At 38.9% G+C, this 24,990-nt stretch overlaps 3 protein-coding genes across 7 annotated transcripts in view; 1 reads left to right on the forward strand and 2 right to left on the reverse strand.

Moving 5' to 3' along the window:
• Nucleotides 1-4,333, forward strand: part of LOC121870060 (protein pygopus-like) — a 30,674-nt gene extending 26,341 nt beyond the window's left edge. For 3 of the 5 annotated variants that reach the window (XM_042371801.1, XM_042371804.1, XM_042371803.1), the window contains 2 exons: nt 724-869; nt 3,377-4,333. In XM_042371801.1, the coding sequence (XP_042227735.1) occupies nt 724-869; nt 3,377-3,497 (267 nt within the window). In that variant the 3' untranslated portion in view covers nt 3,498-4,333. Of the gene's footprint in view, nt 1-723; nt 870-3,208; nt 3,229-3,376 lie in introns of all 5 variants that reach the window. The other 2 variants (XM_042371805.1, XM_042371802.1) reach the window with 2 other exon arrangements.
• An 8,876-nt stretch (nt 4,334-13,209) lies between these two features.
• Nucleotides 13,210-14,287, reverse strand: LOC121870061 (carbohydrate sulfotransferase 9-like). The gene has a single exon (XM_042371806.1). The coding sequence runs from the start codon at nt 14,230-14,232 to the stop codon at nt 13,741-13,743; it is 492 nt and encodes a 163-aa protein (XP_042227740.1). The 5' UTR covers nt 14,233-14,287; the 3' UTR covers nt 13,210-13,740.
• Nucleotides 14,288-15,343: 1,056 nt separating this feature from the next.
• LOC121870057 (carbohydrate sulfotransferase 12-like) lies at nt 15,344-16,454 on the reverse strand. Its single transcript, XM_042371797.1, has 2 exons — nt 16,228-16,454; nt 15,344-15,529 (listed from the first exon to the last, which is right to left on the reverse strand). The coding sequence occupies exons 1-2, from the start codon at nt 16,423-16,425 to the stop codon at nt 15,344-15,346; spliced, it is 384 nt and encodes a 127-aa protein (XP_042227731.1). The 5' UTR covers nt 16,426-16,454.
• Nucleotides 16,455-24,990: the final 8,536 nt, after the last annotated feature.

Below are 24,990 nucleotides of genomic sequence, written 5' to 3' on the forward strand. Positions count from 1 at the left end.
TTTTTTAAGTCAAATAGCAAAATGAATGTTTCTTTGTTTAATTATTAAGACTAAAGCATGGCAGATTTATCACAAACCTAACCTGATAAACTGGCTGGTTCTCACTGCAGCCCTTGAACAAAGCATAAGGCAAGTCTCTGCTAAGTGATCTGTCAGGGTAATCTTGCAAGTCACATCTCATACTTTCAGCCATAAAATGAGATATCATACTTCAGTACAGTACACTCTCTTAATATTTGATCTATACATTACCAGTACTGTGCTGTACTGTACAGTAATAGAAAGTATTTTTAGTTTTATACTGCATGTCAAGAGGCAATATCCCATTAATATTTAAGGTAGTTAAAGTTGATTTTATAACTTACAATTGCACTGTAGTACTCTTAATATAGATTTTGGTTGAATGTCACTAACTGTCTTTGTGATATTTATTGTGTAAGCATTACTTATCATGGCTATCATTAGTTTTTAACATGAGACACTTAAACTCATGAAGATATTTAGTATTGTACAGTTTTAACATTCTCAGTAGCAGCTTAACATCATATGATACGACTTTAGTTAAATACGTGAACACTAACAAAAGATAGAGTAACTACAGTACAGTATTTTTTTGCGGAGTTGGACCCTAACTAATTTGTTTGAGCCTGGAATTTGACTTAAAACTAAAAATTTGGGCCAATTTCTCCGCCAGTAGGTCCCTGATTCACAAAATAATTTTAGGTTTACCCGCCCGACCAGCCGATGGTCTTCAACCCTCAAAACCCCAATGCTCCGCCCATCTACCCATGTGGGATCTGTCACAAGGAAGTGCACGACAATGACCAGGCCATCCTCTGTGAGTCTGGCTGTAACTTCTGGTTTCACAGGTGAGAATACTATATTGTAGCTCTTTGCACAGGTGAAAATTAATACAATTTATAGCTCCATAGGTGTGATTTAGTATAACTTCTTCAGCATTCCTTTACACCGGGTTTCATAGATAACAGTTATTACAATAGGTAGTAATGCAGGTACAGTAATAGCTTTATAAAATTGCTGCATTTTCTAAGCTATGCTTCTTACAGCATCTGTAGCCTATGGTCAGTTTTGGTTTGGCATATTACAAAAGTCTCTTTTTGCAAGTGAAATTGCTTATAACTGGACGAATTGTTTGAGTAATGGAAGCAGTCATATCCACCAACCAATGTAACTTGCCCCAAAATTTCTTACCTAGATGATTCCTGGCAGCTATAAATACATTATGATAAGTTTTCTTTGTTAACCGTATTATAATTGTACATTACAGTATACAGTACCTTAATCAATGATCCAGGAAGGAATGAATAATAAACAAGTACTATACCATGGGAATGTTATGTTGTATGAAATGTCTGAGTTGTAGGAACATTGCTTATACCGTACATACCAGTTACGCTTCTTTAGGAAAAAATAAAAAAGTCATAGACTTTTGAGTTTTCTAGTAAATTTTTACCAGGAAAAGATTTTTGAAAGGTGTTTACATATTGGTCACTTGAGTCTAGTGTTTAGGGCATAATTTAGGTACAGAGTTTCCTTATCAAGGTGTCACAGTAGGCTTTTGAGGTTGTCAAGGAAAAGGCTGTCTGGTAATTAGTTCTGTTCGTTGTACAGTACAGCCTTATCCCTTGACTGCCTATTATATTTTGTTCATAAAACAGGTATTCTATTCAGCGTACTTATTGTTGTGTATGATGATTATTATTAGATAAGCCAAATTGTAAATTGCTTTTTCTTGTATTTTATCTCTTTCTCTGTCTTTCTCTCTTTCAATTTTTGAAACAATTTTGTCTTGTAATGATTCGTTTTGTGTATTTTAAAACTGTATGGGAGGAGGTGTAACCTGAAATTTGAATTGAGAAATTTTGAATCTGAGATAAATTTGCACATACTGTAAGCATACAGTGACCCCTCGTTTAACGAACACCTCGGGTAACGTAATTTCGATTAACGAACTGCCTTCCATAAGGATCTTCAATACGGTTAACGAAAAAAAATTCGGTTAACGAAGTTCTTACGAACCGACCTCAACATGTTTTCGCTTGCACTGACCGGGCAACCAGCTTTAGTATCAGTCCGCCAATACATTAATCGGTTCTAGGGCTTAAATTCCTTACTATTTTAGTAAATATCAAGAAGTTTATACTATTCAATAATTTTAAAAGTTTATTATTCAATTTTTTAGTCATTTTAACAATTATTGAACATAATTGAAGGCAAAGTGACTAGTTTAATGCGCGGCATCCAGCCTCTTAACACAGCAAACAGGAGTTAGTCTCTCTCTGTTTTCACTGGAGGTAACATCTTGCTTGAGACTCTCTTCAACTAAACACTTTTTTTCTGTGTTTCCAAGCAAATTATTGGTCATTTTGAAATATATTTTACATATTGACAATATATAATGGAGTGCAGTGTTGATTTAAAGAAAATAATCTTGAATTACACCAGAGAGTTAAAATTTTATGGGTGAAATGGCGCCATGGGGTGACTTCTCTTCCACCCCAATGCCTTCTCTTCTTCCTTCTCCTCCACCCCCATTCTAAATCCCATCATCATCATCCAGGAGCCTTCTACATACACACCTCAAAGTAAGTGAACTTTTCAACCATTTTTGTTGAATTTAGGAAATTTTCGGTGAGCTGGAACCAATTACCCAAAAACCCATTGAAACAATGGTTTCGGTTAACGAACGACCTTCTGGAACGGATTGAGTTCGTTAACGGAGGGGTCACTGTACTTGCAACCTCTTACCTGTATAAAGATTTGAATGACCCAGACTCAGTCGTGCTCAATTCTTCCATTATGCAATAAAGAGATACTCCTGACACACCCATATTTTATCACTATGGATGAAAAAAGGAACGTCTATACAGCCAAGTTTAAACTTCAAAAGCTCTCTCCACAACTTAGACAGATGCTTAGAAATGTGCTAACAAGGAAAGCTCTAGCAGGTTGCCACAGTTGGAAGATGAAGGGGAAAAATACTTCTACTGTACAAAAATTGCCAGAATGGACATCAGGTTTCTCGTGGCTCTATTTGAATATTTGCCCTGAAACAAACAGTTATTAGGCATTACAGATTTCAAAGTCCTATTGATGTTTCAGATTTATTAATATTAAGACATGCTTATAGTGAAATCATTAATATTATGATCCCAGAGACAGCATCTTCTTTCCTTTTATTTTGCAGTACGAAAACATGCACTTCATGTAAGTACCAAATGGTTATTCCACAGTAGCTCGTCCTGAAATAGTCGAAAACCTTGTCCTTACATATTTCTCTAAGATATTAAAAGAAATAGTATAGTGTATTGTATGTTTAATGGCACACTTTTAAATGGTTAACCTTATCTTTCAGAGTATGTACGGGACTGACGGAGGGAGCATACCATCTGCTGACTGGGGAAGTGTATGGAGAATGGGTGTGTGACAAGTGCCTCAATTCAAAAAATATCCCGTTAGTTAAGTTTAAACCATGAGGGCGTGTCATGGATATGTAAAGAGATCAGTGAGATGAGCACATTTTAACAGAAAGATCAACTTCATAAAAAGTTGTATTCAGAATTTTAAGTCTTCCTCAAGCCTCTACTTCAGCTCATCTTTGCTGATCCCTTCACATATACCACAATGAGTCTACGTTTTGTTGGTTATGTTCAAAGTTCATATGACATTTTCAGTTATCTGTACTTTAAAACTCCTAGGGTCTTAGGCCAACTACATGATTACAGTATTTGTTAATAATGTAGATGGCAACCCAGTTCAAGTTGCCATAACAGTGACTGAGTACCTGTCATCATAACAGATTACTTCAGCAGTATAAGACTGGTCCTAATAAACCATCAGTATCAAGAACCAGTGACTTATGTCTCCTGAAATCTTACAGCATATCCAGATTTATCCAGACTGCCTCACTTTTTTCTTGTTTTGTGCAAAGTTGGTTTGTCTTGTCCTAAACAGCCAGAGGTGTTGTGGTAGAAGGATGGTGTGTTGTTTGTGGCTGATACGTGTTTACACTCAATTATACCTTTACTTTCTATTGACCAGACCTCTCTTGAATCCTTTGACTCACTTGTTGACAAGAAGTCGCCATAAAATAAATACAGGCATCCCTCGTTTAGGGTAGCTAATGCGTTCCTGAACAGTGGCTTCTTAAACGAAAATGCACAAAGCAAAATGTGTATTCCCATTGGAAAAAAAAATCTGACCTGTAAGCTTTTAAGTCATGTTTTATGATGTCAGTTAGAGACTCTAACATAAGAGTACAGTATACAAATCATTTTAAAGAAACTGTACTTAAGGAAATTTTTTTTTTTTATGCCCATGCTAATGACATTCAGGCCTTTTGTCTTCAGTACTGTAGATGTAACTAAGCCCACTGAACTATCAATGTCTGTTACATGGTCACCTTACCAAGATGCCAAAGCACATTTAAGTTCACTTCTGAAGTGATAGAGTTCCTTTTAGCAGCAAGAGGAGTGGAAGGCTCTCTTTGCATAGACATGATTAGGGTTAAGTTTACTATTCCAATACTTTGTAATTGATGACAATTACTTTATAGTATAGTAGTAGCTGTATTTATGCAAAACATTGCTTTAAGTATTGTATGCAGTACTGTATATAAATTCCTAGTACAGTATTGTACACTACTTGTATTTGAACAGAACGAAGCTTCCACCTGGAGACCACAAGGTAAACTGACTGACCTTGTGGTTGGACACATACTGTATCACTTATGCACAGTTGCATTGGGGACTCCCTTTTTTTTATTCTAAACCATGGCAAGCTGTGCTCAACGAAAATATGCTACTGTACGTGGGAAGTACTTAAAATAAAAAGAACTGAAAAACAGAAATGTGTCACTCAAAAGAACTCTAAACTGAGGATTTGTGTACTGTGGGTTTGTTCTTTATCTAATGATTCTATGTTGAGTGGATCAGGAAGTTTTATTGATCTTTGTTAATGTTTTCTTCGGATTCATATATTATGTTTAAACATAATAAGCAGCTTTAGGAAGTTAGAACTTCTATGTGAATTATTTTATGGGATTATTACATCAGTTGGTAGAAAGGTGTCAACAGGTTTAACATGTACACTTTATATTGCATAAAATATGCTTCATAATGATGTAAACTTGTGACTCCTGCATATCTTTAGCTGATCTCTCTTCAAATTTATTGTCTTAGAAAATTGTAGATTTGAGCATATACATATATAATCATGATTGTTTAAAATTATATTTATATGAGATGTTGAGATATTGGAAGATAACACAGTGAAGAATGAATAACTTGAGTCAGCAACTGAACACAGGTGTTAATATTTTGTTATCTAAAACTTCTCATCCAATTTTATTTTATGTTCTTAAATGTTTATTATCTATTAAGAAATAATACAGGCATCCCTTAATTTTATAAAGGGTTGCATTCCTGAAATTTTTTTTTCATAAATCAAAACTGATTTATCCATTGACTTCCATTACCAGTGTATAATACGTAAAGTGACACTGAGGACCTATTAAAGACATTTTATTATGGGAAACAATATGGTGGTACATATTAAATTAACTTACTGTTTCAATATTAAAATGTTCTACTTACAAGAAACTGTGGCAGTCAGCACTCAGGGTGATGATGTGGTGGGGTTCTGGAGCATGGAGCTACAACCCAATGACCTGAGAGTGCCTAGCATACAGTGAACCCTCACTTTACGCGGTCAATTGAACCCACGGTGGCCCGCATAAAGTGAATAACATAACATATGGGATTAATTGAAATAGAGACCGGGCCGACCCCCAAACTCCACTTTTTCAGACACAATACCTACGTTGTAGTAAAAATAACTTCTTAATTTTATGATGGTATGCACACAATTAATAATTAAGAGAAATATAAATAATATTAGGTTTTTTTAACACTTACATTAGTAGAAAAGATGGCTGGGCACACGGGGATGGGGGGTTGGTTCCGAGGCAGAGGGCAGATTATTGGCCCTCACCTGTATCACTTGTATCAATTGTATCACTATCCACCACAGAGGCTTGCAGGGCCTCTTTGTCAAACCCCTCAAAGTCCATATAAGTCCATATCCTCACTATCATTATCACTATCACTGACTTGGGCCTGCTGTGGTGGGTGGCAGGTGAAAAACTCGGTAATGTTTTGATGACTGGGCGACCTTGTGCGCACCCTGCTCGCGCCGCTCTCCGCGTAAAAGGGTACACACACCGCGGAAAGTGAGCATTCCGTGTTCGGCAGGGTACCGCGTAAACGTGGAACGCGTCAAGTGAAACCGCGTAAAGCGGGGGTTTGCTGTACTTGGGAATAATATCACTGGTTGTATCATACATTTGTAGTAAGAGTAGCATATTTTGCCATTAACATTGTGGGAGAACATGAACATCAGTGAACGAGTCCCTGTGTCAGTCTCATCAATAACCTCATAAGCTGTCTGCAACACTGTCAATACTACATCATGTGTTATTTTTAGCATAGTTTGCCTCTTTTAATGTTTTCATTTAATTGTCTTTATAACTCATACCTGTATACAGTAGTAGTTTATTTTGTGTACAGTGATTCCTCTATCTACAAAACGGATGAGTTCCTAAAATAAAACTTATCGGATACCGAAATTTCATAAGTCAGGAAGGCTTTTCCAGCTGATTTAAAGGGAAAAAAATGGAGATGCACTCTAGGCAGTCTTCCTATGTCTTTTAACCTAGAAATATTTAAATTTTACTTGTAAAAAAATACCAATACAAGGTAAAAAGATATACCATTAAAGTACAAAAAATTTTGAAATAGAAAACAATTCATTTCAAAGAAAAATAATGTGCTGGAGGATGAAATATTAGTGTGTGAGTGTGTCCCTTACACAGCTGCTGGTGGAACTGTATGCAATGTTTCCAAGGCAAATAAAATGCAGGTAGATTTATATTAAAGTACACTACCTTAATATCTGGTAGATTTGTATTGAAAACAGTCATTTATGAAGTACAGTATGTTAATAGTTTTTGATAAAATTTGCTGGATGGTAAAAATATTAGCGTGTGTACATTACATAATCTCTGGTGCAGCTGTTCACTTCATAATTGTGTGGGATTTCATAACTACTGTATTAGAATTGCTTTCTTTCGTGTATAGAAAATTGTTCCCTAATTTGTTTATTTCGTTCATGTGAAATTTCAGAATCCAAAAGTTTGTATATAAAGGAATAGTTAAACAGTGCAATACTGGATGTTGTCCAGGAAGTAAAAAAAATAAGAGAACAAACTTAGTTATTGGACCCCCCAAAAATTTTAGAAAATTTTGTAATTATAAAATTTGCTTCATAAATCAAAATTTTTTCCTTAATTTTAGAATTTCATAGCTACAAAATTTGGCAAATCGGAGCATCAATAATGGAGGGATACCTGTAAGAAACCATATAAGCCTTAAAAGAAAGAGAAATTTATTAAAGGTTGGTTTGGCGAGTAGTGCAACAGGAGGGGCCATAGGAGAGTGAGCCTTGTGTAGAAGGTTTCTTAAGGCACTGGCACCCCAGCTACCCCCCCTACAGCAATTTGAAGGCAGGGTCCAATGGTAACCCAGTTACCATTGTGCCATTGTGGTCACCATTGCTTCATTTACTGGGTACTGTATATTTTTTATTTCTCGGTAATCTTTACATCTGACTTATTTTTTTAATTTGTAAGTAAACACCAGTGCTTCAGTATGCTTTCATAAAAAATAATGTATTTTTTATATAAAACAAAGCTGAAAGTCAAATTCTCTCACACTCTTTCTCCTGGGAAAAAGGAAGAACAGAAATGGAAAGAGAAAGAGAGGATTCTCTCACTGAAAGAGAGAGTCTCCCTCGCTTTTATTTCTCTATTTTTCTCCCTCTTTCCTTGTGTGATGAAGAGGAGGAGAACCTCTTAATCCCTTCTACTTCCCCTCTCTCTATTTTCCTCCTCCTCCTCTGTGGGGAAAAAAGGAGGAGGAAAAGAGAGACAAATTTTCTCTGTCTGTTAGAAAAGGGAAAAGTTGTATAGTAAACAGTTTTTAGATCACTTTAAGGTAAACATGGCAACTCAGCTGATCCACCTTGCTCTGGGTGGTGAAGGGATGTGTGACATCTGCTGTATCATCAGCCTTTTATTTATATAAAAGTTCCATGGATTTATTTAGAATTTTTTCCCAGCAACTTTTTAAATTTAATATTTTTTAGGTTTACTTAGCATATCAAGTGAAAATCAGAATTTTGGATTAGTGGATTATAAGGTAATATTTGGAGGCCTATATACAATCTGTGAAGTCTGTTGTTTGTCCAGAAATAAAGATTAATTACAAATTTAAAACTCATACTCTTGACATCTTTTTTTATGAATATTTTATGTGTCCTTAAGACATTTGTATATCTTATATGGCATTACAATGAATGTTTCCAAGTGCCATACAAGACACCACTAAATAATGAACCATCCATAAGATGTACAATAAGAGAGAGTTGTTGGTAGCTTGTATCAAAGGCATTACAGTGTAAGAAAAGGAAATTTACAAGACAGTTAGCTCACCAAAGGGAATGTCTAACATTCCTTTCATTTGCACTGCTGTGTGGGTCCCATATGTACTAAAGTACTTCACCTTATTCTTTACTAGCCAAAGGAGTGGCCTGACCACTATTTAGAGTATAAGTAGTTAGGGTAGTGACTTTGAAACAGCAATTGGATTTTTCATCCCTTAAGATATCATTGCTCAGGCTTCTCTTTTCACTGTTAACTTTACATAGATAATGTACAGTACTTAATGAATTTTCTGAATTATTAGTACAGTACAGTAGTAGTGTAAATTTGCATAGGAACCCTTTATCAGAGTTATCAGAATGAAACTTCCAAGGCTCTAAACAGGTATCCTTGTTTATCTAAAGCGTTGATCAGTATTTTCTCTTTGTAAGGACTTAGTGTCAAAGATAGCATTAAGTATGTGCAAAACCACATTACATTTCAGTGATTTAGATTATTTCGTTGGAATACTGACGTCTTTTACTATTAACTGTAGTTACTGAAAGTTATGTGTTTTATGGTCTTTTATGTTATTTTATGCACTTGTAGACATTTGAAAGGCCATTGAGGTTTTGAAAATATGTTACCTTTATATATGATTAAAACGAAGTCCAGATAAATTTATTTTGCTAATTTTGTAATAAGAGTCTATGCCATATCTGGTTGCCTAACATGTATTATAATAGTACAGTACAATAGTTGTTTTAGACCAAATTTCCTTCCTCTCTTGGATCCTTACGTATATGGTGTCTTACATACAGTTAGACCTCATTAAATGCCATATAGTCAGTGTGGGAATGACATGGCCAGTTTTTCAATGATTGATTTCTTGTAGCTATGGTGTTCAGATTGTGACACTGCTTTGTATAATAATTGTACGTCAACGTACTGTATTATATTTATTAGACATAATTCAGGGATATCGACAGTTGTTAATAAAAGTTCAAAACATGCGCATATCAATTGACTTGACTTGCCATTTATTGTGAGGTGTATTTCTTCCTTAGTGTAGTTGGACCAAGAAATAGGAAATATTGTTTCGAAATAGTGCGGAAAAGTTATGTAAGATCTGCAGTGTTCATAATGTGTTGATTATGTTATCCTCAGTTATTTGCATTTCATACCTAATCATCAGTTCATGTTACATCATCCTGGTAGTAAATGTACTCAATGAAGCTAGCTAGTCTCTACTAATCTCATCACAAATCATAATCTCACTCTTTGATATTTATTTGTTGAAGTAAATTTTTAATTATTTTAAAATTGTTTGCCATTTTCAAGTACAGTAAATGATGAGGATTATCATCTATAAAGAATCACATAATATGAAATAAATAACAAGAAGATTATAAGTTGTGTATGCACAGTGCAGTGTTTATTATGAATTGAGGTTAATATAAACAATTAAATTAACCGGTGGAGAAATGTGTCCATCCTGCAGATTAGACTCTTATGAGTATGGTTTGTACTAAACGGTGTTCATGCTCTAAATTAATAAAAATTCTTTATTATTTACCTGATATTTAGTTAGAACATCCTGTGAGATGTGGCAGTTCTGTGTTTGTTTGCATTAGAGTAAATCTCCCAGAATGGCTCTAAGGAGCCTCACAATAGTAGCCAGCCTAAACATCATTTTGGTTTTAACCTGACCTGACCAACTTAATCTTATCTTAACATACAGTACGTATCTTTTACTTTATTTAACCTCTGTAGTGAAAGTACAGTATAACCATGCAAGAAATGTGTGTATTCAGAGATAGAGGTAGACTGCTTATTTTGGATGCTTAGGCTGGCTACTGGCCATTCTGGGAGGTTTACTCTAATGTAAACAAACACAGAATTGCCACATCTCACAAAATGCACCAACCACTGTAGCAGGTGGAACTGTAGCAGACTGTACATGTTTGTAGATACTGAAATAAAACTATAATACTGTATAGAAGGTTGCACTCACCAATGAAAAATGAACCTTCATCGACAATCACATGTTCATATACGTTACATGTTTTTTCCTGCATGACTACACCATCAACAACACAGCCTTTATATTTATTTGATCACTGATTAATACAAGGAAACCTTTACACTAGCTTGAATAGTACATATAGCCAACTTATCTATGCTGTAATGATGACTCAGTAATGGTGGACAGTGCTGGATACAGATCTAAGTTCTGACCAATGCTTTGGTCAGAAACCAAAATTCATTCATACTTATACAGTGATATCTCCATTGGCCGGAGCAATTGGTGCAGAGCATTTCCAGGAATGAGAGATATCCGGGTAACGAGGCGACTCTCTCAAAGCCGGAAAAAAATCCCTCGTCCCCTGAATTTTGCGGAATTTTACGGGTAACGGAAAAATGTTCTCGGAAGTTCCAGAAATTGCCCATTACATCATCTCTCGAACCTGGAAAGATTACCTCATCTCTGAAATTTTCCAGGTATTAGGAAAATTTTTCTCAATTTTTCCGGAAAATAGCTCCCAAAGCCGGAAAATTTTGGCTTTGGGAACGATTTTCCGAGAAAATTTCAATTCTGGCTATTGGAGAGCTCTTGGTTTGAGGGATTCCGGCTAACGGAGATATTACTGTATTTCACAAAATACACTAGAGTGCATGGGGACCGTTAATAACAATGATTTTACTCATTAATACAAAAGTACAATTTGTATGCAGTACATTATATAATAATAATAATTAACGGTTTATTGAAAAAGTTCTGCAGCCCGAAGGCTGAAAATATACATTGGGCATAAATGACTTATTACATACATTGGTGGTTTAACAAAAGCCTTCATTAGAGAAAGGTAAAGGAACATACAGTGAACATACAGATTAATGTAGGTGTTGAACAGCAAAAACGTAGTGTAGTAACTCCCTCCCAGATGGTGTTAGGAGGGACCTCACGTGGTGTAGTAGTTCCCTCACAGATGGTGAGTTTGTGTATGTGTGTGTAGTTTGTACAGGTACGTATATGTTGTGCGCATAGTATGTGGTTGTGTGTTTGTGTATATGCTGTGTGAATGTGATTGTTTGTGTGTGTGTTTGGCTGTTTGTGTGTAATGTGTAGAGTACAGTATATGGTACCAGTATATATTATTATTATTTTGTGTGTGTATCAGTAAAATCTGATACATATTTTGGATAGCAGGAAAAATTGTCACTTGGGGCACGAGAAACAGTCCCTAAATCTGGATGATAATTGAGAGATGTATTTAGAAGAGAAAAGTTTAGGTCAAGGTCAAAGTTCAAAGTAAATACTGTATGTTGACCTGTGATATGACTTGAGAACTGGATGAGAGAAGGGTACAGTGTAGTGGTGGTGGTACAGGGTGAGGGAAGGGTACAGTGTAGTGGTGGTGGTACAGGGTGAGGGAAGGGTACAGTGTAGTGGTGGTGGTACAGGGTGAGGGAAGGGTACAGTGTAGTGGTGGTGATACAGGGTGAGGGAAGGGTACAGTGTAGTGGTGGTGATACAGGGTGAGGGAAGGGTACAGTGTAGTGGTGGTGGTACAGGGTGAGGGAAGGGTACAGTGTAGTGGTGGTGGGTACAGGGTACATGGTGGTACAGGTGAGGGAAGGGGTGTAGTGGTGGTGGTGGTACAGGGTGAGGGAAGGGTACAGTGTAGTGGAGTGGTGGTACAGGGTGGTACAGTGAGTGGTGGTACAGGGTGAGGGGGCACAGTGTAGTGATGGTGGTGGTGGAGGGAAGGGGTAGTACAGGTGAGGGAAGGGTACAGTGTAGTGGTGGTGGTACAGGTGAGGGAAGGTACAGTGTAGTGATGGTGGTGGTACAGGTGAGGGGAGGGTACAGTGTAGTGATGGTGGTGGTACAGGGTGAGGGAGGGCACAGTGTAGTGATGGTGGTGGTACAGGGTGAGGGGAGGGTACAGTGTAGTGATGGTGGTGGTACAGGGTGAGGGAGGGTACAGTGTAGTGATGGTGGTGGTACAGGAGGGGAGGGCACAGTGTAGTGATGGTGGTGGTACAGGGTGAGGGGAGGGTACAGTGTAGTGATGGTGGTGGTACAGGGTGGACAGGGTGGTACAGGGTACATGGTGGGTACAGGGTGAGGGGTGTAGTGATGGTGGTGGTACAGGGTGAGGGAGGGTACAGTGTAGTGATGGTGGTGGTACAGGTGAGGGGAGGGTGTGTGATGGTGGTGGTACAGGGTGAGGGAGGGTACAGTGTAGTGATGGTGGTACAGGGTGAGGGAGGTACAGTGTAGTGATGTGGTACAGGGTGAGGGGAGGGTACAGTGTAGTGATGGTAGGGTGAGGGGAGGGTACAGTAGTGGGTGGTGGGTGTGGTGGTACAGGGTGAGGGGAGGGTACAGTGTAGTGATGATGGTGGTACAGGGTGAGGGGAGGGGCAGTGTAGTGATGGTGGTGAGGGTGGTGGTGGTACAGGGTGAGGGGAGGGTACAGTGTAGTGATGGTGGTGGTACAGGGTGAGGGGAGGGTACAGTGTAGTGATGGTGGTGGTACAGGGTGAGGGAAGGGTACAGTGTAGTGATGGTGGTGGTACAGGGTGAGGGAAGGGTACAGTGTAGTGATGGTGGTGGTACAGGGTGAGGGGAGGGCACAGTGTAGTGATGGTGGTGGTACAGGGTGAGGGGAGGGTACAGTGTAGTGATGGTGGTGGTACAGGGTGAGGGGAGGGCACAGTGTAGTGATGGTGGTGGTACAGGGTGAGGGGAGGGTACAGTAGGTGTGAGAAACATAGGGAGTTATACCTAACAACCTAAACTATACCACTTGGCCATCACAACTAAAGAGGTGGCCATGGCAGAGTAATGAGGTTCTTGGCTGTTGTAGGATACCCCTCCCCAACCCATTGTTCTTCATAGTCTTATCAAGGGCTATTTTGAAGCCCACTATTATGTTGATGCATCCACAGTTTCAGAGGGTAAACTGTCTCAGTGCCCAGATGTCTTGACTGTGAAGTTAGTTTGAAGGTTAACAAATTCTATCATTTGTTAAAGGGTAATGTGTAATTATATTTATTTTAACAGACTCCACCTTTAGTATGTGTGTTGTGCCTTTTTTTTTTATCGACATTATGTTCATGTCAGCCATTAGTAAACCATCTGTTCTATTTCCTAGCCACAAACTCACTTATTGTTATTGTGATGTGGGAGAGACAGGGGGAGGCTGGTGGGAGGGTGATCATCAACAGCAAATCTACTGAGGGTTATATGTATATTGGAAAAGTATAAAATCTTGTTTGTAAGTGTGGTAGAGGCGGTCGATCTGCTCCTTAGTGAGTTTCTTCATATAACTCTCCAGATTGTCCTTGGTGCTGCTGGGATGATATTCTGGGTAGTGTAAGGACTCCGGGGCTCCCACTCTCCGTAGGAACTCCTCAGAATCCTTCACTAGAGTTTCATACTTGGCGATGATGTCATAGTCAAAGACACAGAAGGCACACTGTGTACCATAGGGGCGCCAATGCCTGTTTTGTGAGTAGCCGCCATTAATGAGGTAAGTCACAAACTCCAGCCATGTGATATCTGTCTGAGTTGCGTTTGAACGATACTTCTTGACATGTTTCAACACCGAATATTGATAAGGTTTCCTTCTGGGTCCTTTGATCTTTTCCCTATAGGCAGATAGGAGACGCTCAAATGGGTGACGTACAACTATGAATTTGGTGTATGTCGTCAACTTGTCCATTATATCAGATTTCTGAAGAAAAAAGTTATTTGCTCATTAATGTGTTGTTCTCTGAGTGGTTAATCTATGTAAGTTTATCAAGACTAATTTACAGAATAAAGCATCACTACTGTATTTAGCTCAGAGACAATTAATGTCTTCTATGTTGAGGGCCTCCTTGAGAGACTTCAGGTACCAGTTCTCAGCAATGTCTGTTGTTAAGAGTAAAGTGACATGAAAATTAGATACCTGTACATATTCTTAATGGGTCAAACAAATACAATTTTTGACAGTTAAGAATATTGTTTTCGTTGTGGTTAATGAACATTACTGAAGTCGAAGAACATACAGACTTAAAATTACTTTATGTTGAACAGTACAGTAGTAAGTTTACAATGTGTACTGATTGTCAACACATTGAACCTTGAAACCAATATAATACCTACAGCTTGCAGCTGAAAAATGTAATGCTTATAATATTAGTGGTACAGTGTACTGTACTATAAATCAAGAATTGGGATTTTAAATGCCACATCTGTAACAAACACTCAGTAGTACTGTACTTTCATTAGATGTAAAAAAAATCAGATCACGTGAAAATTAGGCACTTGTTCTTATTTCACCTGATGATTAAATACACTAATCATTACCTGGGAGGTTAGGTGAAAGTGTTTAATCATCAGGTGAACTAGGCTGGGGTGTCTATTTTTCAGATTATCGAAAGTTTCTTATAGCAGACTGTAATAATCTGTTGAGGAACCAATCTTGTCAAACCCTTTCATGTGTATCAGTAATAGTGTTCCTCCTTATTCAAACAACACAAATGAACAGAACTACAAAACACCAGAATGGAACTCCTTTGAGTAATGGAGCAAGAGGATCATGGTGAATCATACATACAAGTGCAGAAGTCAGATGATCATGGTGAATCATACATACAAGTGCAGAAGCTAAGAGGATTATGGTGGATCACACACATACAGGTACAGAAGTTAGTGGATCAGTCACAGATGTTCAATAACTGAGCGTCTGTTAACTTACACCGACGATACAAAAAACATTATTTGATTCATATTAAAGAGACTCCTTTATTTACAGTTTTTAAAGTGCCTCATAATAAGAGATAAATTCTTTAGTCGATGTTTAAAGATTGTGTGATACTGTGTAGATGCAGTTTAGGTTTAGTACATGCCTGGTATTTTCCTAAATGCCCGTCTGACTGAAAGAAGACATGAGGCGAGATTTTCTTCTTCTCCCAGTCGACATTGATGAAGCTCGTCATTTTCATCCATAGCCTCTTCAAGGTGGTGCTTGAGACCTGATGAGTGATAAAAATTAGATGATATGTAAGTAAATCCATCCCTGCAAAACACAATAACTGACGATAAATCACTTAATTAAGGAGATAAAAAGTTCATCAACAAAGTACTGTACTGTACAGTATTTCAGATAGTGTTTAGACTACTTCACTGAAAGGTAGAATAAATCGTCTTTCTCTCCAGAGGATAGTAAATTATCCTTGTTCTACTTAAATATAATATCCTTGCATAGAGCTACAGATAGGTAACAACATGGCCAGTTTATTAAGATTTCATACATTGTACTATTGTGTTGTCTTCTTTTATATTTGGGCTGGTTTATTGTACCCAAGACTCATAAGCTAACACGGGGGGTCAGACTACAAGTCATCTTCAGATGGTAGTGATGGGAGGCTGAGTTACCGGGTACCTGATTGTGTAGGTGACCTGAGGGTTTGGCTTTATTGTAGCATCATCTTCCAGGGATGATGGAGCCGCAAGGTATAATTTTTTCTCTCTCTTTCCAAGCTTTCTGACATCTTATAGGCTTACACTAAAACTGGTTTATGTTTTGTATGATAAGGGCAACAAAAAATTTGCTTTGTATATTCATAAAAACAGCAGCTGCGCACAGTACAGTACAGTATTGACTCATTATGACAGAACGAGTAAGAAAGCTATCAATTGTGTAGTATGTGTGTGTGTGTGTGTGCATTACCTTAGGGATGTAGCAATACATGGCCCGGTGAATGTCGTCTACTAATAAGTGGTTAAATTTTGATCTCCTTTTTGAGTTGAAGAATGCATTCAAAGCAGTGTCATAGGGCACATTACCACATCCCTCTCGCATGGCAGTCCTCCTCTCCCGCTGCTCTGCCTCCCAAGGGTCCTCGTCACCCTTAGCATGATCCTGCATGAAGACAGTCCATCCAGCACTTGCATTGAGCACAGCTACAGAGACAAAAAATTTGCTTCGTAAAATGGGACCTTATCTGGTTTCAGGTTCTTGTGCTGTGTACAGGTAATAATAATTCCAGTTCTTCATTTTTTTCAGTTTCCTCTGTCACTTAGCCTCAGTTGAAACAGGTGCAATGCAGAGTGAACAACACAGGAAGCTCAAGTAGGGCTTGAAGCAGAGGAGGGAGGAGTCGGGGAGGAACGGGGACGGGTGTACATGGGTTATATCCAGGGAGGGGGTAGTGGAAGCGAGAGCACCAGTGCTGAGCCGGTGGGCAGCGGTACATCCTCCACCAGCTCTACCTCCCACCCAGGAAAAGGCGAGCACCGTGTAAACAATGACATTTCTAACCACACCCTGCAAAATACAGTGTATTTAGCAAATGCTGCAGCTGCTGAGAATGGACAGGGGCCGGAGTTACTACCAAGAGCAGAGACGTTACCGAGAACAAATTCCAGCTTGAATGTCATGTACACTAATACTGACACGTTCCTTGATAAGAGGGAAGAGTTTGAAACACTACTGAAGGTACACCAACCCGTTACAGTAGGAGGTGTAGAACTGTTGTACAAGAACAGGAGAATCGACCCAGAGGAATGTGAGTTTAATATTGAGTCTATTGACGTATATGACTTATTTACGAACCTTTCTCGAGGAACTAGCAAGAGGGGTGTGGTTATCTATGCCAGGCAAGACCTTAGAGCAAGCCAGGTGAGGGTACAGGGAGAGGATGTTTTTGAAGAATCCAAGTGGTGTAAAATTAAGTTAAAAGGAGCAGACGTACTTATTGTCGGGTGTATCTACAGATCCCTAAGCAGCTTACCAAACCAAAGGAACTTAAGAGCCTTAACAGACAACGCAGCGAGGCTCAACCCTAGCCACCTCCTTATCATGTGGGGGACTTTAACTATGGCGACATCGACTATAGAAACGAGTTCACGCCAAATGTCTTAAATAGTCCTGGTACTCTTTTTGTAGAAACTCTTGAGAGGAGGGTATGGTGGCCAAACTGGAACATCTAGCCCCAGTTGACACCAGCCACCATGTAATGTCCTTCAGATTTAACTGTTACTCAGTTCACAACAAAACCAGGCCAAGGTGTAAATATTACAGAGGAAATTATGATGGGATGAGGGAGATGAGGAGTATCCATTGGCCTGACTCACAAAGGCATAAGAACGCAGACACCACGCTAAATATCATAGCTAGTAAAGTGACCCATTTGATCGATAAATATATACCCCAAGACCAAACCCGAGCTGAAGTTCTCGGGCCATTGCGAGAAGAAGGTAAATCAGGCAAATAAATTATTGGGTCTTATAAGAAGGTCGTTCAGATATCTAGACGGTCCGTTCCTCGTAACGATATTCAAGAGTGAAGTGCTTCCCCATCTGGAGTACTGTCACCCCGTCTGGTCCACGAGATATGATAGGGACTGTCAGTTGGTTGAAAATGTTCAAAGGAGGGCTGCCAGACTGGTGCCTGCACTTCGGCACCTCAACTACCCTGCGAGATTGGAGCGCCTGAACTTGCCTAGCTTATACTACAGACCTAATTGAGGTGTATAAGCATCTCAAGGGGCACTACTCAGTCGAGTGTCCTTACTTGGAGCTGGCGGACGCTCGCCCCACAAAGGGTCACAGCTCAAGATTGAAGAAGCCTCAGATCCAGAAAACTGTGAGGGCAAACTTTTTCGGAGTGAGAGTTGTGAACTCTTTGAACAATCTGCCAAAGAGTGTTGTGACGGCACCGAGTGTGAGCTCTTTCAAGACCAGACTTGACCAACATTGGAGCAGGTTCAGATACATTCAGGAATGCATACCCAGTACTTGCCAACAGTGCATAACAGAGTCATGACCGACTATCCAAGCGGATAATGAGCCGATCAGTGACGAAGAGGATAAAGTAAAGTAAAGTAACACCAACATCATGCATAGGCAGCATAGTCCCAGCACCAGCATCATGCATAACCCCAACACCAACACAGTGCACGGCCCCAACACCATCATGCATAGCCTTAACCCAACACCATGCGTGGTCTCAACACTACTACTCTGCAATGGGTTTTCACTTACTCAAGGGAAGTCCTCTTTTAGTTTTGTTTACATATTGTGACATGTACCTGAAAAAAAAGTATTTTATTCCTTCTGGAATATACAATAATGGTGATCTGACAAAGTCTTACAGGTATGTGAAGTGAACATTAAAGATGGCCGTAAGTAAAAAGAGTGTCAGGCGAAAAGGTAACTAGAGTTTCCTAACGTGGCAAAAAAATTTGTAAAGTTGTTGAAGGTGGAAGGCTGGGGTGAATGAGGTACTACTGTGCTGGGTATAAGAAGATGATGGACACCCACCAATCAGTGTCGGGCATCATAAATAGGAAATCATAACTAGTGTGTGATGCTGTTGGCAAGAAATGAGAATAAAACAAGTAAACCAGATGGCTATCTTGGAACCTTGTAATGAAATAGGAACACCAAACAGGGGCGGATTCAGGGGGTTCCTGGGGTCCAGAACCCCCTTTTCACCAGAAAATAGCAATACCTTTTCTTTAATGCTGTATTGTACTGTACTAAGACGTTTTTATATTATAAAAAGTAATTACTATTGACCTCAGAATATCTCCTAATGTCAAGCGCACATGGCCTCAAAATGCCCATAATATTGGTCAGATTTCCCAAATTTTCCGGAAGGGGCTTACAGTCCCCCCCCCGAAAACCCCCCAGCTAGATGGGCTCGCTGTGCTCGCCGTGTTCTCCCATCCACAACTTCACTTCTGGACCCCCCCTTTGTTATTCCTGGATCCACCCCTACCAATGTAAACATTATGTGGTAAGGGGGCAAGAGAAAAGTGTGAGAGTAAAGGAAATAAGTTGTTTCTAATAATCCAGCCATCTTCCTGCATCACACACACATACACAACAACAATAATAATAAGCTACTACACATGTATCATCAGCTTGGTCGTGCATAAGAAAGGTTTACAGGTACTCACCGCATTATGGTAGCCACCAGCAGTAATGATAACACTAGCAGCTTTGTTCTCCGAGTACTCGAAATCATGGTTAAGTAATAATTTCCTTCCTTCTTTTGTTCGGCTTTATATTGATTTGAGGACAGTAGTGATTAGTCCATCCACCGATTGTTCACTACAAACTCTACTTCTCTTGTCAATGTCTTGTTTTTGTGTTTTCTTCTACTAATTGTGGCAAGATGCTGTTGCCGTATCTTCAAACCAATATTGTTTTGTGGTTTATTGATTTTGTTTTAATGTGTTGACGCCGACCAGAAGAGATTGTAAGGTGAGTTCAGCCAGGTGGCCCCCTCCGCCACAACCTGAGGAGTGACGCTACAGTTACCACATAATATACTTCCTTACTGCTGCCCAAGCTATGAATAAGATTTATGCTGCAAACAAAACAAAACTGATTATTTACCATCGGTTCAGAAAACGTGACACAAAGTTCTAGTTAGTCTAGTAGACTAGTACACAACCTCCTATGTGGAAAAATCATATTTAGTTAAAATTACCAATATTCTCAGTCTCCCTTCACCCAAGTCATTCTAGAAATTAAAATATCTACTGTGGGATTGCAATAATTTTATTTCTGATAGGTTGCGTCTGGATTAGTCTTAACCCATGTTCAATAACTTTATGATTTTTTTTTAACTTTTGGAAACTTTTTAGTTCAGTTAATTGGAAAGGAAAATACTTCAAAATAAGGACACAAGTTGTAAGATTGTGGCTTTGAAGATGCAAGTTTGGATGCGGATAACATCCAGTTTCAATGCTGAGGGATGTGGACCTGAGCGATCTCAACTACTGCTACGAAATATCGGTATTAAAACAAAGTAAGTTTAACAATTTGTATTTTGTTGTTACTAGGGCGCAAATGACATGTACTGTTAGCTAAGTTCAAACTTGAACACGCAGGTAGCCTAGAAACTTGCCAGTTTATGTTTTCTAGACGAAAACTCGCCTACAAAACTGCTAAAATGTTGAACAAATTATCTTAAATGTGCTTACCTGATTAGTACCAGCGTTTATAAGATGAAACGAATCCAACAGCTTGCACTTGGCAGTAAAACAAAACTTCTCTTGAAAATGTCATAATATTGGCATTAAAAACATCAATGTATAAAAAAAACCAGGTTTATAAAATTGCCATTGTTTTTCTCTGTTTATTAATCTCATTTACTATAAATATCCAATAAATCAAACAAAACAATGACGAAGAGAGTAACGAAACTCAGCTACTACCTATGTCTTCAAATACTGTACCAATATTATGAGTTCGTTTTTCCGCACCCCCTTCTCCTTCGTGTTTAAAAATTAAACTATGGATGTTGAAACCAAAGTGTAAAGATCTTTATACCTTGCTCAACACGGCGACCCCCGCCAACTGGAGATGATATTAAAACTCTGGGCGCAATTGGTTTCTATATTATTAACCACAGACTGTTGTACTGTTGAAGTAATCTGCCAGCCTCGAGTGTAAACCTAAGCAAAGGACCCTCCTGGAAATAATCACCTGACAGCTTTGTTGGCTATCCTTGGTCAAATTGCGTTACTGTTTACCATTGTTTATGCACTGTATACTCCCACGGTCTACGTGCACCGTATACTTACATTGTCTATAATCATGCTGAACTGTACCGTATAACTGCATAGATTATAAATATGCCTATCCAATTGTAAACCCGTATGACAATTTTACTGAATTATTATTATTATTATTATTATTATTATTATTATTATTATTAGAAGGATGCGTTTCGAGGTGGCTGTGGTATTAACTGGTGATATGATTTTTATCATAAGGTGAGAGGGCCAGTATACTGAGTGTCCCTGTATCAAATTATTAGAGCGAAGTACAACGCAAGTTACCTCTTGTATACTGAAAAGCTATCGATGTTATAATGTATGAAGCAAACAGCGCAAGGTTACTCCCTACCTTTGAAACCAACTTGTGAAAATTATGGAATATCGTGAGCCTTGGAATCAAGGTGTGTAGACGGCACACCTGTTGCCACACATGTGACGACACGAACTTATAATTTCGACACTTCACACCAGGTAGCCAATATAAACTGCTGCTAGTAATTTCAACTATCATATCTTATTATCAAAATTGTGATTTAAGTGAAGAAACTGTGTAAAAACAAAAAGTATATTATTACATTGCATATTCACTATGGTGTGGGTGTACGACTATGAAGAAAATGTGAAAATTTAGTCCCCCAAAATTTGAGTCGTTCAAACTTTTTTCAGCTTGGTACTGCAGGGCCACACGGGGGTAAATTTGACGTAGAAGAAAATAAAGGGGGTGGGTACCACCTCTGGTAAGTTCAGGAGACCCTTCACCCCAGAGAAGAAAATAAAGGCTATTCACGGAAAATTGGGATTGCTTTCCCTGAACTCTGGGCAGATATTGTCTTCTCCTATCACCTCTTTTTTTTAATAACTATTTTCTGTTTTTATTGTACTTATTTAAATACACGGTCACCCATCTCAATTTGAAGACTCCCTGCAGCTCCTCTGATGAGGGATGAGATCACAGTAAGCAGCAAGCATTCCCTTTCTAGATTGCTATTCTGAGGTGCTGGAACAAATAGCTTGATGATCTGGTGTCTCCTGTGGTTTCAATAAATCTGGAACCCAGCTCATTCAGGAACCTCAGGGCCTTGGTGCCCCAGGCTCCTAAAGTCTTTGAACTAATTGGAACAAAGCAATATTGCGTGCTAAAGTTCACGTACATTCCCTTCTGATATTTCTAAAAACTTGCTACCCGCCTACGGTGCCTACCCTCACCATTTCTGTTGCGCTGGTGTGAATATGACTGGTGCCAAGGTGGAGGCACATTTGTAGTCCCACACCAGCGGTTTACCATCCACCCACAGGATCACCGTGTATGTCATCTTCGGACCTGCGGTTCCTTCGTGCTGGGCAGTCCGCAGTTGTCAGACTCTTCTTAATGACGCCTCTCACATGTCAACCAACGAATTTCACACACACACACACACACACACACACACACACATACACCATTGCTTCCCCAGAAAATGTGCAAGATATGTTTCATCACCGACACCCGTAGATTGACGACCGCAGGTGTTGAGGGAATAATATGCCATAAATGTCGCTTGATTTATTAAAGTTCGTATTTTTTTATTCTCGCGTTGTTGCTGATTTAATTAACTTAAGAAATCTTTCAACTTTTAAAATAACCTTCAGTACATTATAAGCGCGTGTAGCTGATAACTCTGCCCCACCCTGTTTGTTGGGCATCTGGCCACAGGAAGTTTTAGTAAGTTCCGAGCCTAAAAGGTCTTCTTCAAAGAGCTCGAAACTAGGGGGGAGGGGAGGGGGGAGCGTGATTACAGTGGAACTGTTGAAGACTTCGTTAATGTCTGTTACCCAGTGGTCCCCTCCCCCCCACAGACTAAGATAACCCAAGTTAACAAGTATTTTTACACCTTCGACCTTTATTCCTGCCCAAGAGTCAGTCACATCAACCAACTGCCTGGACAATACAGTATTTCACAACTAAATGGGAGGTCACAGCATTCTCCAAGTTATCAAGTTTATCAGGTTTATTAGTAGTTCTCAAACTTTTGAATCTTACGTCCCACTAACCATTTTGTGAACACCCTACTTCCCCCGCCTTAGTTTGTGGGCGAGGATATGGCTACCACCTTGGGCAGTGTGTAGTGGATTGCCCAAAAATAAAGACTTCGGGAATAGCGTGGATAACTGTCATCAAGTTATGTTTACCTCTTTTTTGTCAATTATGAACACCCAGAATCTTGAGGTATTATCCTTATTTTGTGCCCTTATAACTATTGTATACTTATTTGTCACTAATACCAATATTCAAGGTGTTTTGTGGACTTGCAGTTTTTTGCTCTAAAAAATAAATCAACGGAAATGTGCTTATAACGTCATTGTTTTTATGTGTAAACGTTCTATGTACTGTACTTACAAAACTAAAGTAAACGTGCATGGAAATTTTACTGAGGAGATGGGCAGCGGAAGGCGGGTTAACAATTATGTTATAAAACCCATTTTAAGAAACAAATAGATACTATTAAGAATCATAAAACACATAAATATAATGTGATCATTTACAAAAATATTGGTCAAAGTCTTCTTGCAAAATTCTCACTTACCCAAGTTTTACAAGTTAGTATTTCAGTTCCTGAGACAACAACAGCGAAGTGCAGTAAACGATATGAGTCAGGTTATTGTACGTGTAGAAGCAATGCTCAATGTAACGGCTGAAGCGATACTGCCTAATACAGTACAGTATACAGTAATCTAGTCACTGCAGCCAGGTTGCCAGATTTTGATTTCGATCTCAGTACCAGATTCTACAAGATTCATTACTAAATCGAGTTTACCATTTCCAAATTTAAAACTACCCCGTTTAACATTATTGGTGTCTTGGTAATATCTCAGAGGATCCGTAAAGTACATTTGGTTATGTTTATACGCCTGCTTATGTAATGCGACCTGCGCTGAGTGAAGTGTGAATATGATAAGACAAATGTTATTGTGGGTTTACAAATACTTTTTTTTAATGATGTATGATTTATTAACGACATAATGTATGTGAGATATATACATAGGTATTCATTTAGTAAAATATGCATACAATTCACATCCCTTTAGCATGCACATAGTGTAATATGCACTGTACAGTACATACACTTGAGTAAATATAAAATGTCCCTAGTGCAGGTATACCAACAATGTACATAAACAGTGCAGATAAACAAACAATGGTAGGCTACAGATTAATTACGCCTTTTCAAACAAAATAATCACTAACCTTACATGGGATACTGTTAATAATATAATCAAAACAAATAAAAAATAGTAAACTTATTCATACTGATCGAAAATTTAAGAAGATCCAACATTTTTAGATAGAAACAAAGAATTCAATATTCCTTATACGTAATATGTTAGGATACGATCTGTCTCCTGTGCCGGCTCCTTATTGGCTGTAATGTTTGTTTACTACCAGCTTACACCGTCTTCTTAGGATGGTGGCAGGATGTTCACTAATAATGGTGGCAGGATGTTCACTAGTAATGGTGTCAGGATATCCAATGAGGTAGGTGGTGTTAGTACATGCAAGAAAATAGTGTTTTAGTGGCGTCTCTCAGTACGTGTCAGCGAACAACTTCAACAAGATGATTTTGTTTACGTGTCAAACAGCTCATAATAAATCTGTCGAGTAGAGGTTGACTCAATAACACCACAGTACAGGTATATTCAATAAGAGTGGCAGAGCTATGATGGGTGAAACGCCAGGAAAGCACTTGTGAAAGGTTTAATGTGAGGAGTGGGTGAGAGAGGGAGGTGTGTGGGTGAGAGTGGGAGGTGTGTGGGTGAGAGAGGGAGGTGTGTGGGTGAGAGTGGGAGGTGTGTGGGTGAGAGTGGGAGGTGTGTGGGTGAGAGAGGGAGGTGTGTGGGTGAGAGTGGGAGGTGTGAGTGAGACAGGGAGGTGTGTGGGT

Source organism: Homarus americanus, unplaced genomic scaffold (genome assembly GCF_018991925.1).
Source record: "Homarus americanus isolate GMGI-L3 unplaced genomic scaffold, GMGI_Hamer_2.0 scaffold27875, whole genome shotgun sequence".
In the NCBI taxonomy this organism is placed as follows: Eukaryota; Metazoa; Arthropoda; class Malacostraca; order Decapoda; family Nephropidae; genus Homarus; species Homarus americanus.